The sequence below is a fragment of the Hypanus sabinus genome, chromosome 20 (genome assembly GCF_030144855.1).
Source record: "Hypanus sabinus isolate sHypSab1 chromosome 20, sHypSab1.hap1, whole genome shotgun sequence".
In the NCBI taxonomy this organism is placed as follows: domain Eukaryota; kingdom Metazoa; phylum Chordata; class Chondrichthyes; order Myliobatiformes; family Dasyatidae; genus Hypanus; species Hypanus sabinus.
Genome location: NC_082725.1, coordinates 38,792,203 through 38,804,024, shown reverse-complemented (window position 1 = coordinate 38,804,024; position 11,822 = coordinate 38,792,203). Strand labels below are relative to the sequence as shown.

General features: G+C 37.5%; 1 protein-coding gene across 2 annotated transcripts in view; it reads left to right on the top strand.

Annotated features, from left to right (window-relative positions):
• The first annotated feature begins 8,583 nt into the window (after positions 1-8,583).
• Positions 8,584-11,822, top strand: part of LOC132378433 (solute carrier family 12 member 7-like) — a 264,974-nt gene continuing 261,735 nt past the window's right edge. For both annotated transcript variants that reach the window (XM_059945350.1, XM_059945348.1), the window contains exon 1: positions 8,584-8,886. In XM_059945350.1, coding sequence (XP_059801333.1) covers positions 8,727-8,886 — 160 coding nt within the window. In that variant the 5' untranslated portion in view covers positions 8,584-8,726. The remainder of the gene's footprint in view (positions 8,887-11,822) is intronic.

Genomic DNA, 11,822 nt, shown 5'->3' with positions numbered 1-11,822 from the left:
GACCTGACTAAATACTCAGGTATTTAGTCATGTGTGAGCAGAACATACAGCAATGGGCTCAGCACACAGCCCTGGGGGAGGATCCCTATCATCCATGCGGAGGATGATAGGGATGGTGCAAACTGACTAAGAATTGTTGGTTTGGATGTTCAACACCCAGTTGCACAGTGGTGACCAAGGAGTAGGTGTTTGTTCATCAAGGTCTGTGGGATAATTGCTTTGAATGCTAAACTGAAACCCAGAAACAGCATTCTAACATAAGTGTCCCTGTTTTCTCTGTGTTAGCCAGGTGCATGACCAATGCACTGTTCTGTCAGTAAGCAAATTGGTGAGTGTCCAGTGGGGCAGGAATGGAGTTTTTGATGTGTGTCATGACCAGCCACTTCATGGTTATTGGCAATGGCTGTTTAGTTCTGAAGATCTAGTATTATTTGGCACAGTGATCATGGTGGCTGATTTGATGTATCTGGGACAGCAGCCTGCATGCATGAAGTCTTGATCCCTTGATTTATCACTTATTCAGCAATAAAATGAAGTTGAAAGGCTAATTGATCAGGAAATAGTTACAGCTCTTCATCTGAACAATCAGGCTTAATAATATCCAAAATGTAAGCTGGGAAGAAGCTGTTCCTGAAATACTGTCATCATTTTCCCCAACCAAATATGTGTTCAAGAATGGTTTAATCACTTCTGACCCAGAATTTGATTTTATAACAATGAGGCAATCAGTAAGTACCCTGATAGAAGGAATAGACATTTTTGAACATATGCAGTTAATTATAAAAGTCCAGAAGCTATTGTTGGTAATTGTGTGCTGTTTCTCAATGTGCGAATAGGCAAGAACATTGAATTAGAGCACTCGCACCCTTTTATATACATAGTGTATATTCAAAATATTCACAATGTTCACACTACTTATATGTATATAATCTGTTTAGACTGAAGAGCAAATGCGTCTCAGGGATACTGCATCACTCATTTCATGGAATTAGTTCAGTGGAGACAATAATGAAAGAAGATATGGTGTGACCACTCTCTTTTTCATGATACATGTTCCCCTATCTATAATTTTCCTCATTTCTATTGGCCTGTCTCCGTGCTGTAATTGTTATATGGCAGTGTTTTACTACTGCTGCCCTGGACTCTACCATATCTTCCAGAGGGAATGACAAGGTAGCTATAATTTCTGCAGTAGCTGCCACCAGGGTTGGCGCAAGCTATCTTTTGACCCAACAAATGGAGAATGACATCCTGACCATTTTCAAAATGATAAATTTCAACTTTCTGAGGAACAATCCAGCAGGTGTTAATGCACTGACTCAGCACAGCAAATAAGGATGAAATCCAATTATTAGGTGGACAATTTTACAAGAAAAAATTCTTGTTGAAAAAGTCCTTGTTATTGTTGTGGCTTGCTATAAAACGTAATAGATTTAGAGGGCTAGACTGAGCTTAGCTACAACTACTGGTTGATTGTTCTGTGGCAATGAAAAGATTAATTTTGCCAATGTCATTCTCTTGGATAATTAAAAATTCCATGATTTTTCTAATAACTTTTAGTTTAAAATTATTTTATTCTGCTTTATTCCAATATTTATTTTGTTCTTTGTAACATATTTGAGAAACTAGTCTGCTGGAGCCAGTTTAGAGTTAACCACACACCTCACAGTTTATTGCCTTGCTTCAATGTTAAATATGATGACTCCACACATGATAAAGGTGAAAACCTTTATTCTGTTTAATTATCATTCAGTGACATGGATTGAGCAATTGTAGTACACACCTGTATTTCTTTAGTACAGCAGGCTATGAAAATTTTTATTAACATCCTCTGCAGTAGATTTGATCTTTTTTATCTCTTGCTGGACATGAGAAATGCAGTGGTATTGTGAATAGAGAAGAATAATAAATGTTAATAGCTATAGCATTAGAAAACAACCACAGATGGATGATTGTCTCATGCCATTAGAGCTTTATGTAAGAATTAGGTCCCAAAGGAAAAACTTGTAGTCAAACAGCTTTCAGGATATTTTTCTCAAACTCATCATATGCATGCTTCTTGTCCTTTCTATACATTTTCATGATGACTTGGAAAGTTGATTGTCCTCTTTTGGATTGTCAGGTTACTTTAGTTATGTTCCACTTTGTCTTGTAATGAAGGATAAAATATGATGATTTGTGATCTACTGAAGGTTTCTGGACTTGCATGAGATAGCCATCATTATTTGCCAGGTGATACAGATTGTCTGTTCTTTTACCTTGTTACTGCTTGTAGAAATTTGAAATGCACAAATTAGCTGCACAACTCCTAATTAACAATAGTGGAGAATGGTTTGGATTTGAGTGAGGCCTGGGTTTTAAAGGGGACTGATAATATTATGGATTGGGTGCTTTTACCTTTCTTGATCTCACTAATTAGTGTGCAATCAAATATTCACCACCATCTGTAAACATTAAATTGATTTATATTTAATTTATAAACTTAAGTAATTTCATATTTTTAAGTGTATTCCCTTGCACCTCGAACCTGTGCATTCCAATTCTAAATTCCCATGTCTTGGGGAAAAAAGTTCTGAACATCTTATAATTTCTGACTTACAATTTTGCTCCTCATAATTTTATAAACCTCAACGAGGTCACAGCCCGGTCTCCTACATACATATGAAAATAAACTCAGCCTATCTAAATTCTCTTTATAATTAGTCCTGCAATCCAAGCAATGTCCTAGTTGATCTATTCTGCACTCTCTCTATTGATAGTATTTTAAAATTTGTGATGTCATAATTCAAAGAACTTGAGATATTCAGTTAGTTCCAGAACAGTTTCAATATACTTAATACCATTAATTACAATTTTAACAAATAAAATTTAATTTATGTAAAATATAAAGTGGGAAAACATCTGCTTCCCATTATAGCATACCCTAGAGAAAATCCCACATCACCTAGCAACTAAACTGCCACTAAAGATGAATAGGAGACTTGAAGGAACCAATTAAATGGTCTCTGTCGTCATGACAACAGATGTATTAAATTTTGTTTTGCGGATTTGACAAGATTTCTTATTTAGAATTCATTACTTTGAATCAAACGGTGCAGTCCAATACAACCAAATCAATGATTATGATCTATGCGATCCACCTCTCAACTATTTTATGCAACCTTTCCGGCAAAAAAGGTTAAATTATTTACCCATTCATGTACAGTACCTAATTAACAAGATAAGCTTGAGATCAATGAAACAGTCACAAGCAAATAAAATCTACAGCTGACAGGTTTGAAGTGATATTATTCTTTCTACTCAAAGTTACAGGTGGTGCAAGGAAAGGGAGATTCTCAACTGCAATTGAAAGAAACTTAGAAAGTGACAGCAAATTCCAAAGGCTGTTCATTCTATAACACAATTTGAGTACTAATGCTCCTATGTTTAAATAAAGACTACTCTTAAAAAATTGTCTGTGAAATGCTTCAAATGATATGAGCTTGCAAAGGCACTATATAAACACAAGTGTTCATTTTTATATTTTAAAATTGCATAGCATTCTTGAGTTCATCCTTAGAGCAAAGGTATATGAGGAGAAAGAAGTTAAAAATTTTTAAATTACATTGTAAGATGCCATTAACTGGAATGGACTACCTGAGGGTGCAAAAGAAAACTGGATGAGTACTTTGTTACAAAAGTTGCAGGGCTATGCAGAAAGGCATAGGACAAATTAATCTAGCATATTCCAGCAGAAACCAGCACAAGATAATAGACCAAATAGACTGTTACAACAATTCATCATGGTTTTTAACTAGGACTACCTATTGGGCATTCCAAATTGAGAGCTTTAGAATGTAGTATTCAAAATGTGAAATCTGAGACAAGAAAATATTGAATATTGTTAAATATGCAGAGGCGCCACATTAGATTAAAGTTTTAAATTGCAGACAAATTTAGAAGAATTAATAGCAAACTTCTTGTGCTAAGTATTTCCACTTCCATGACTGGAGCTATAATTGTTCTCAATGCTTCTCTCCTACATCATGATCCAGCGGTATGCCCCGGCTTGATTTCTCTTGTACCTGTCCAAATATAGTTCAGGATCTAAAGCTACATTCTCACTTTATGCACCCGCAATTATACTCCTTGCCCTACCCCTTACAACTTTTTCCTTGTCTACCTCCAGAATTTACTTTACCAACATTTATGGAGACTCACTGAGATCCACAAATTTGAATAGTTTCCCCTTTTCCAGTTAAAGAGCCTGTAGGTATCTGGGCTTAAGGCAATTTGTTCTCCTTTGTTAGAGGTAATCATTAGGTGCCCTCAATTGAAAATTATAAAAGGAATAGGCTGGTATGTACCTTTAAAGAAACTTTCTGAAACCTGGATGTTTTGCTGCCTTATAAAGTCTGTGCAGTGACAGAAAAGAAAAACTTGTGTTTATATAATCTTTAATATCTCAGAGAACTACATGTAAAGTACCTGTTGTTGACTGGCTCTCTGTTGATCAGGTTCAGCCATGGACATTGAGTCCTAGCTGTCTATGTGATACGCAAGCTGGTATGCAAGCCAGGGCAGTATGATATTGAGAGCAAGCTCCCCCTTTCCAGGCAGCTGATAAATACAAAGGAATGGCAAAGACTGATACAGTTTGACGCCAGCGGCACTGCAGGAGTTACCAGTCAGTGTTGAACTCAACATTGCACTATCTTAGGGACTCCAGCTCTAGATTTTTCAATCGGGGTTTACTCACAAAACTTTACCCATGAGTAGGTATCGCCACAAGACAGTAGAGATTTGAGATCAGAGTTCTCCTTCTCCTAGATGAGCTGCCAACCATGCCTAATGAGCCCCATCTGCCTAAAGTGACTGGTTTTAAGACACCAGTAACCTGCCTTTGCCCTTTCTCCTGTCGGTAGCAATAGTTCCACCGGGCTTGGTAGCTAAGCCACACGGGAAGGCCAGGAGCTGGACTTGGTTTTGCAGAGGGTATTTGAGATGCACACTATTGGGAGCATTTAATAAGTAGGGGGAACTTGTCCCCACCACCTCCCCTGACTATGACAACCTTAATGAATCTGTTGTATTGTAGGAAATTTGTTTCCGTTTGCACCCAGCAAGTAGGCTTCACAAAGAGCAAAATGATCATGATCATATGATCTGTTTGAATGGTAAACATAGGCCAGAATATCAGAAATAAATAATCACATGGGCATCTTTTACATCAACTTGAGGTAGCAGAATGAACCTTACTTTACTCTCTCAATACTGTATCGGGGCATCCGCATAGATTTTGTACTCAAATCTCTGAAGTCACTCTTGTACCCTCAATCTCTGACAAGCTGGCAAGAATGCTATCACCTGATCTATGGCTAACATTAACTTTTGCCTGCATTACAACAAGTGTACAGAAATATCAGTATTAAAAAAGTTATTGCTGCATACACATTATATTCATGAGCATCAACAAGCTCTCCTCTCTTCTCAAGTGGTACTGCAATGTTATATTGTCACCCAGAGATGGATTTACTGCCATTTTATTTCTTCTTGAGTTCACATGAAGAACTTCAATTCCTTTTAATAATAGGAAGTCCTTTCATAACTGCATGCAAAATACTTTGTTGTACTGCAGTCTTTTTATCTTCCCAATAACATTCTTGGGTCATTTGCACACTTCAAGTAGGCTTCTGTGAAACATAAGATCATGTTGTGAATAAAAGCTGCAAAATGTCTGATTTATTAACAAAAACATAATGCTGCTATTTGCAAGTTGTGCTGGCATCCGTGGCTAAAATAGGAAGCACTTCCACTTTTAAATATTATTAATCAGTAGCTGTGAGTTCATGTCTCATTTCAGGAAATCAAATGTTAAATCTGGACTGTGATACTAGAGGAATCTTGCACAATTGAAAGTGGATTACTTTGGATGAGAATACCAATTCATCCTTAGTGGAATAGCAGGAGAATTCTCTGCAAGCCCTGGCCAATTTTCAAACCTTAAGCAGTATAACAACAGAACTGAAGTTATCAAATCAATATGATATTACTGTTTGTGAGATGTTGCTGCATTTCCTGCATTACAATAAATTTACATCTTAAATGTACATTATTGACTATGGTGCACCCTGACATAATGAAAGGGGCTTTAAATTCAGGCATTTCCCTTTTTTTCCTTTTAAAATTGATTGATCCATTGTCATAAGCCTTACACAGCATCAATTCTAGCATACCTCCTTTGCTATAGATCTATTGTAGCTCTTTATTGTTTTTTTTTCATGTCTATATCCGCATATTGGTAGCCAGTTCCATGTCACTTTCTTGTGAATAAGCAACTACCAACTAGTGAAACAGTTCTGAGATGATACTGTCAACATTGGTGCAACAATATGCTACTTACCTCCAAGTGCATGAGTTGCTTTGTCACTATTACTGATCTAAGTTCTTGTGGTCATTATACTATTATAACATTAAAGTATCACTCAACTAATGTTCAGAGAACAATTGTCAATATCAAATTCTTTGGACATCTTTCAATTAATTTCTGTCCTGACATGAAGTTGTTTTTATTTCATGGAACTTCCTGCTATGCACTCTTTTACTTACTATCCAAGTGCTTGTGTTAGTCATTTTGGCTACCATCTAGGTGCTTGTGGTGTGACAATTTGGACTTTAATATTTACTACCTTAACAAATCTTGCTTTGCACAATACAAGCCAACTTTGATGGCTTGTATGCAGAAGGAACATGTGGATAAGAGTGTAATTAGAGGCAATCCATAAGAACATGAATGCAAGATAATTGAATCGAATTATAAGAATTACAAAGAAACCAATCAGAAGTTCCAATTTTTTTTAACCTAAAAGATGGTTTAAGATTGAAAAACACTTACACTTTCACTCTGTCCAGTAGGATTTCCCAATCACCACTCATTTCATTTCAACTTACTGTATGTTGGTCCATGGCCTCCTCTACTGCCACAACGGGGCCACACTCAAGTTGGATGAGCAACACCTCAATCTGTTTAGATAGCTTAGAAAAATAGAGGGCTATGGTAAGCCTAGTAATTTCTAAGGTAGGGACATATTAGGCACAACTTTGTGCGCAGAAGGGACTGTATTGTGCTGTAGGTTTCCTATGTTTTTAATGTGATAGCATGATCATTGATTTTTCTGATCTGTTAATTTCTCCTTCTCTCTTTTTCACTACCCATTCTGGCTTACCTCTTAGCCCTTCTCTTCTCCTGATCTCACCTACCCATCACCTCCCTCTGGTGCTCTTCCTTTCCTTCCACTTATGGTCCACTCAACCCTCCTATCTTCTTCTTCAGCCCTTTTCCACCTCTAACCTCCAAGCTTTTTACTTCAGTTTTCCTTCCTCACCTGGTTTCATCTATCACCTGTTCAGCTCGTACCCCTTCTACTCTCCCCACCTTCTTATTTTGGCTTCTTGCCCCTTCCTTTAGTCCTAATGAGGGTCTTAACCCAAAATACCAACTATTCATTCCTCTCCATAGGTGCTGCCTGACCTGCTGAGTTCCTCCAGCATTTAATGTGTTACTCTGTATTTCCAGCATCTGCAGAATCTCATGTCCCCACTTCGTTGGGCTAAAGTGATCTATTTTGGGATTAGGTGGACTGAAAAATATGTACAAATAATATATATTGTGATGGGTAGAGCCTCCAAATAAATGTATTACATACATCGTAGATTTCCCAAATTTTGTCAAAGCTGAACAACTCAGTGTTAGCCAAGTCTTTGTTTGAGCCTTTGACCATCTTAATTGGGTGGAATCTCAGTTTTGGGTTGGGGGTGGGTGGGCAGAACTTTAACCTGTTCTGTTCCATTCGTTTTTTTTAAACACTGTAATCATATCTTTATGCTCATGGTAACGCTACAGCAACTCTGAGATTGTTATTCATACTCCCATTCTGGTTGGGGGTTAAAATTAAAATTACCTATTATGGAAAAATACATAAAATGCATACAGATACAAATTATATATATTATAAAGGACAAACTATAAACGAACTGGAGAGTTAGTTAAAGATGGTTAAATAATTTACCTGTCTTGAAATGTCTTGTCACAACTCTCCTACTAGTGATCATTCACTGAAATATTTTCTTCATGCTAAACGGAAATTTAAGAGCCTTCACCGTCCAGTTTAGTGAACCATCAATGAAATCGTATTTCCTCATCTCCGGTATTTGCGTAACCAATCAGCATAAAATGAAAACACTCGTTAAAAAGAACTGATTTTTCTCCTAGCTTCAGCCAGTCATTTTGACGACAGCACCCTATTAGACGGTTTACAACGAGTCTATCTGTTCTCCCACTTCACTACCCGCTGGCTTCAGAATCAGCAACGTGAGCCTCTGCCTAAAGGTCGCTTTTATCTCAGGCGAACAGAGTCGCTGTGTGTCAGTGACTACAAGTGACACTCGCTGGCTTTCGTTTTGATCCTCGCTACAAATAACAAAAGGAGTCTCATGGGGTTGCACATAAGCAACGATCGCATGCATTTCAAAGTGGAAGAAGACAAGCAATGAAAAGCACGTGTTTTTATTGGCGAGCCCGGGTTTAAAGTTGGCGCTGGAAGTCAGAAATGTACCGAGTGAGTTAGCGGTCGGTTACTGGTTTTGTTCTCGTCCAAAAGATCGAAATCCACTGGTAAACGGAAGCGCTCTCTTTTGAACACACACAAGCACACGAAGCTGTGGACGAGGAGGAACGAGGGCCCGTCATGTCCCAATCGCAGCGGTTTTTGGTCACCGCTGTTCAGAGCCGGGTAGACGAGCATGAAACTGACGAGATGAGGAACAAGGACCGTAACTGCACCAGTGCCACGCAGGAGGAAAGCTCCGTGCCCATACTGGAGTACCTCCGGGAACCTAATAGATACGGTAAGAAGACAATACACGAAATGCTGAAGGGAAAGGAAAACCTGCTGCACTTTCTATTGTGCTAGCAATGAGGCGTGCTCCGGCTCTAGAGCGTTTTCTTCTAGAATCTAGTGTGAAAGCAAATTGCTAAATTTCTAAATGCCGCTAGGGTTAAAGAACAATGTTATGCTTGTGACAGAAAGTAGTTTTAGTTTGACTAGATCGCACTTGTAAACAAATACCGGAGATCAATACGCCAATAAAATATTAGTTAATGTTGCAATACTCGGAATATTTTAAAATTGTTAATTGTACCCTGTGTGGTTGATGGGCAACTCTATGGAGTGGTCGCCGCTGTGATTTTATTCTTTCTGTTTGTTTACAATCCATTGTTCATTCCGCTTTCCCAGTTTGTTCTATTTAGTAGCATCCGTACTTGGGTCACTAGAGATTAATATTCAATAGATGGTAACTCCTTTGTCATCCTGACCTAATACTTCCTCACTTCCTTAGCTGACTGCTTTATTTTGTTTTGATTGGTTGGTCCTGATCTTGTATTGCTTGTGTTTTCATTGATGCTCTAGTTGTATCCAGAGTTTGTTGTGATATTGGGCTGGCAAAGAGCACCATTTTGAATTACTTTGGGTAACACACAAAATGCTGGAGTAACTCTGGTCAGGTAGTATCAATAGAAAGGAATAAGCAGTCGATGTTTTCAGCTGACACTCTTAGAACATCATGAGTGCTACTCTGGATTTTCAACATCTGCAAAATCTCCTACATTTATGAATTACTATAGGTGTTAATTAATTTGCAAAATCCATTTTATTCAAGCTGATATAAATTGTCACCAATAGTTTTTCAAGTTCTTTAAAAACTCATTAAAGGTAATATTTTTAGGACTGTCCAGGTATGATAACTTGTTAAACTGTCTTCGTTGCTATACTTTGAGTTTGTCTCAAACAGTTAAATGATCTTGGTTGAAAAGGAGTGAATTCCCTATTCTCTGGAGAGTTCTGTTATGGTAAAGCTGCTACATAATATAGTTACCATCCGAACATTAAAATGTGTGATAAGTAATAAATGAAAAGTAAAAGAAAACAGCCGTTTGCAGATAACAACTACATATTTTAAACCTTTTTTTTTAAATTAATAATTCACTGAGATTAAAGTTGTAGCACAACTTTTGTAATGTGAAATTTTTGTAATTAGTTGGATGTGACTTCTATCAGTGCAATAGCCATATTATAGTGTGATGTAAATTCAATTCAGTGTTTATCCTCAGTGTGCTTTACTGTATTTGTTAACTATGACACATTTGGATAGCTTCATTTTTTTTTAAAGGAACAAAAAGAAGTTAAGTTTGTTAACAAAATTGTATTTCCTTCCTGGTTCCTGACATAAAAGCAGCCTATGTCACTGCTCTAGATAAATGTTGAGTTGTGTGTTTATCAGTGCTTCACAACTCGTTGATAATTATGGATAAAATTCTAGTCTGGCTTTTTTTTATGTGCTTTATCATAGTTGAGCCCTACTATATCCCCCAACAACACCTGCACCTTCATCTCTAATTTTAATGAAACCTGACATGATAATGTGGCTTCACTTATTTAATTTTTGAAACAAAAATAGAAAATGCAGCTGTCGTGAATATAGTTGTGCAGTATGACGAAGGAGAAAGACCTCTGGTTGCATTCCCAATCAATACAGTAAATAACCATGGAACATATTGGGCTTCAGTGTCAAGGTGCACTGTGGTTTGCATATACATTAGTAAAAAACTGATTGTTTTTACTTAAAAAATTACCAATCCCAAAATTGGCAAAGTAAAGATTTTTTTTGTACATGTGCTGTCTTTCAGATGAGATATTAAGCAAAGGCCCCTTCCACCTCAGTTCTCCGTAAAGCAAAGTTTCATAGCGTTTTTTTTAAACGAATTGTGGGGTGGTTATCTGCATAGCTGCCAATATTTGTCTTGCAACCAACATCAGCAAATTCAGATTATTTGATCAATGCCATATTGCTGTTGTGGGATCTTTGTATATGGAAATTGGCTACAGTGGTTTCTACTTGGTATCAAAACAAAACTCTGATTATAAAGTGTTTTATGATGGATTTGAAAGGTCCAAAGTAAATGCAAATATCTGTTTTTCCTGATTAGAATATTAGTTCAGGTGGTTACATGTTTCTATTAGTTTAGATATTAATTGCATGAAAGATTTTTAATTGGCTCATTACTTTATTAATAGAATTTGATGTTTGCTCCTTGGTTGGGTAGATTTATGTACTAACTATTTGTACTCACTACGGAAATTACTTCTGTGGCTATGATCTACAGAAGGCTATTTTAAGAGCAAAATAGAATTCCAATTGAAATTAGAGAAGGAATTGAATGTATATCAGTTCTTGCAGGATTTACAGGCCAGAACTTCCTATAAAGCGAAACCTCCCAGATGAGCTCAATGCCTTTTAGTGCACATTTTAGAAGGGAGAATAAAGCTACAACTACGCAAATTCCTGCAGCTTCTGGTGACCTTGTGATCTCTGTCTGAGGTGAACATCAAAACATTTTTCAGGAGGATGAACCCTCGCAAGGTGTCAGGCCCTGATGGAGCACTGAAAACCTGTGCCAACCAAATAGTGGGAAATGCTCAAGGACATCTTCAGTCTCTCACTACTGCACACCTGCTACAAAAAGGTGACAATCATACCAGTCCCCAAGAAGAGCAGGGTGAGCAACCTCACTGACTATCATCCAGATGCACTCACATCTACTGTGATAAAGTGCTGTGAGAGGTGGGTCATAGTAAGGATCTGGACCCCCTGCAATGAGCCTATCACCACATTAGATTTACAGTGGATACAATCTCACTGGCTCTGCACTTTGCCAAGAATCACCTGGGCAATAGCAATACCTATGTCAGGCTGGTGTTTACTTAGAAACGAGTGTTCGGCCT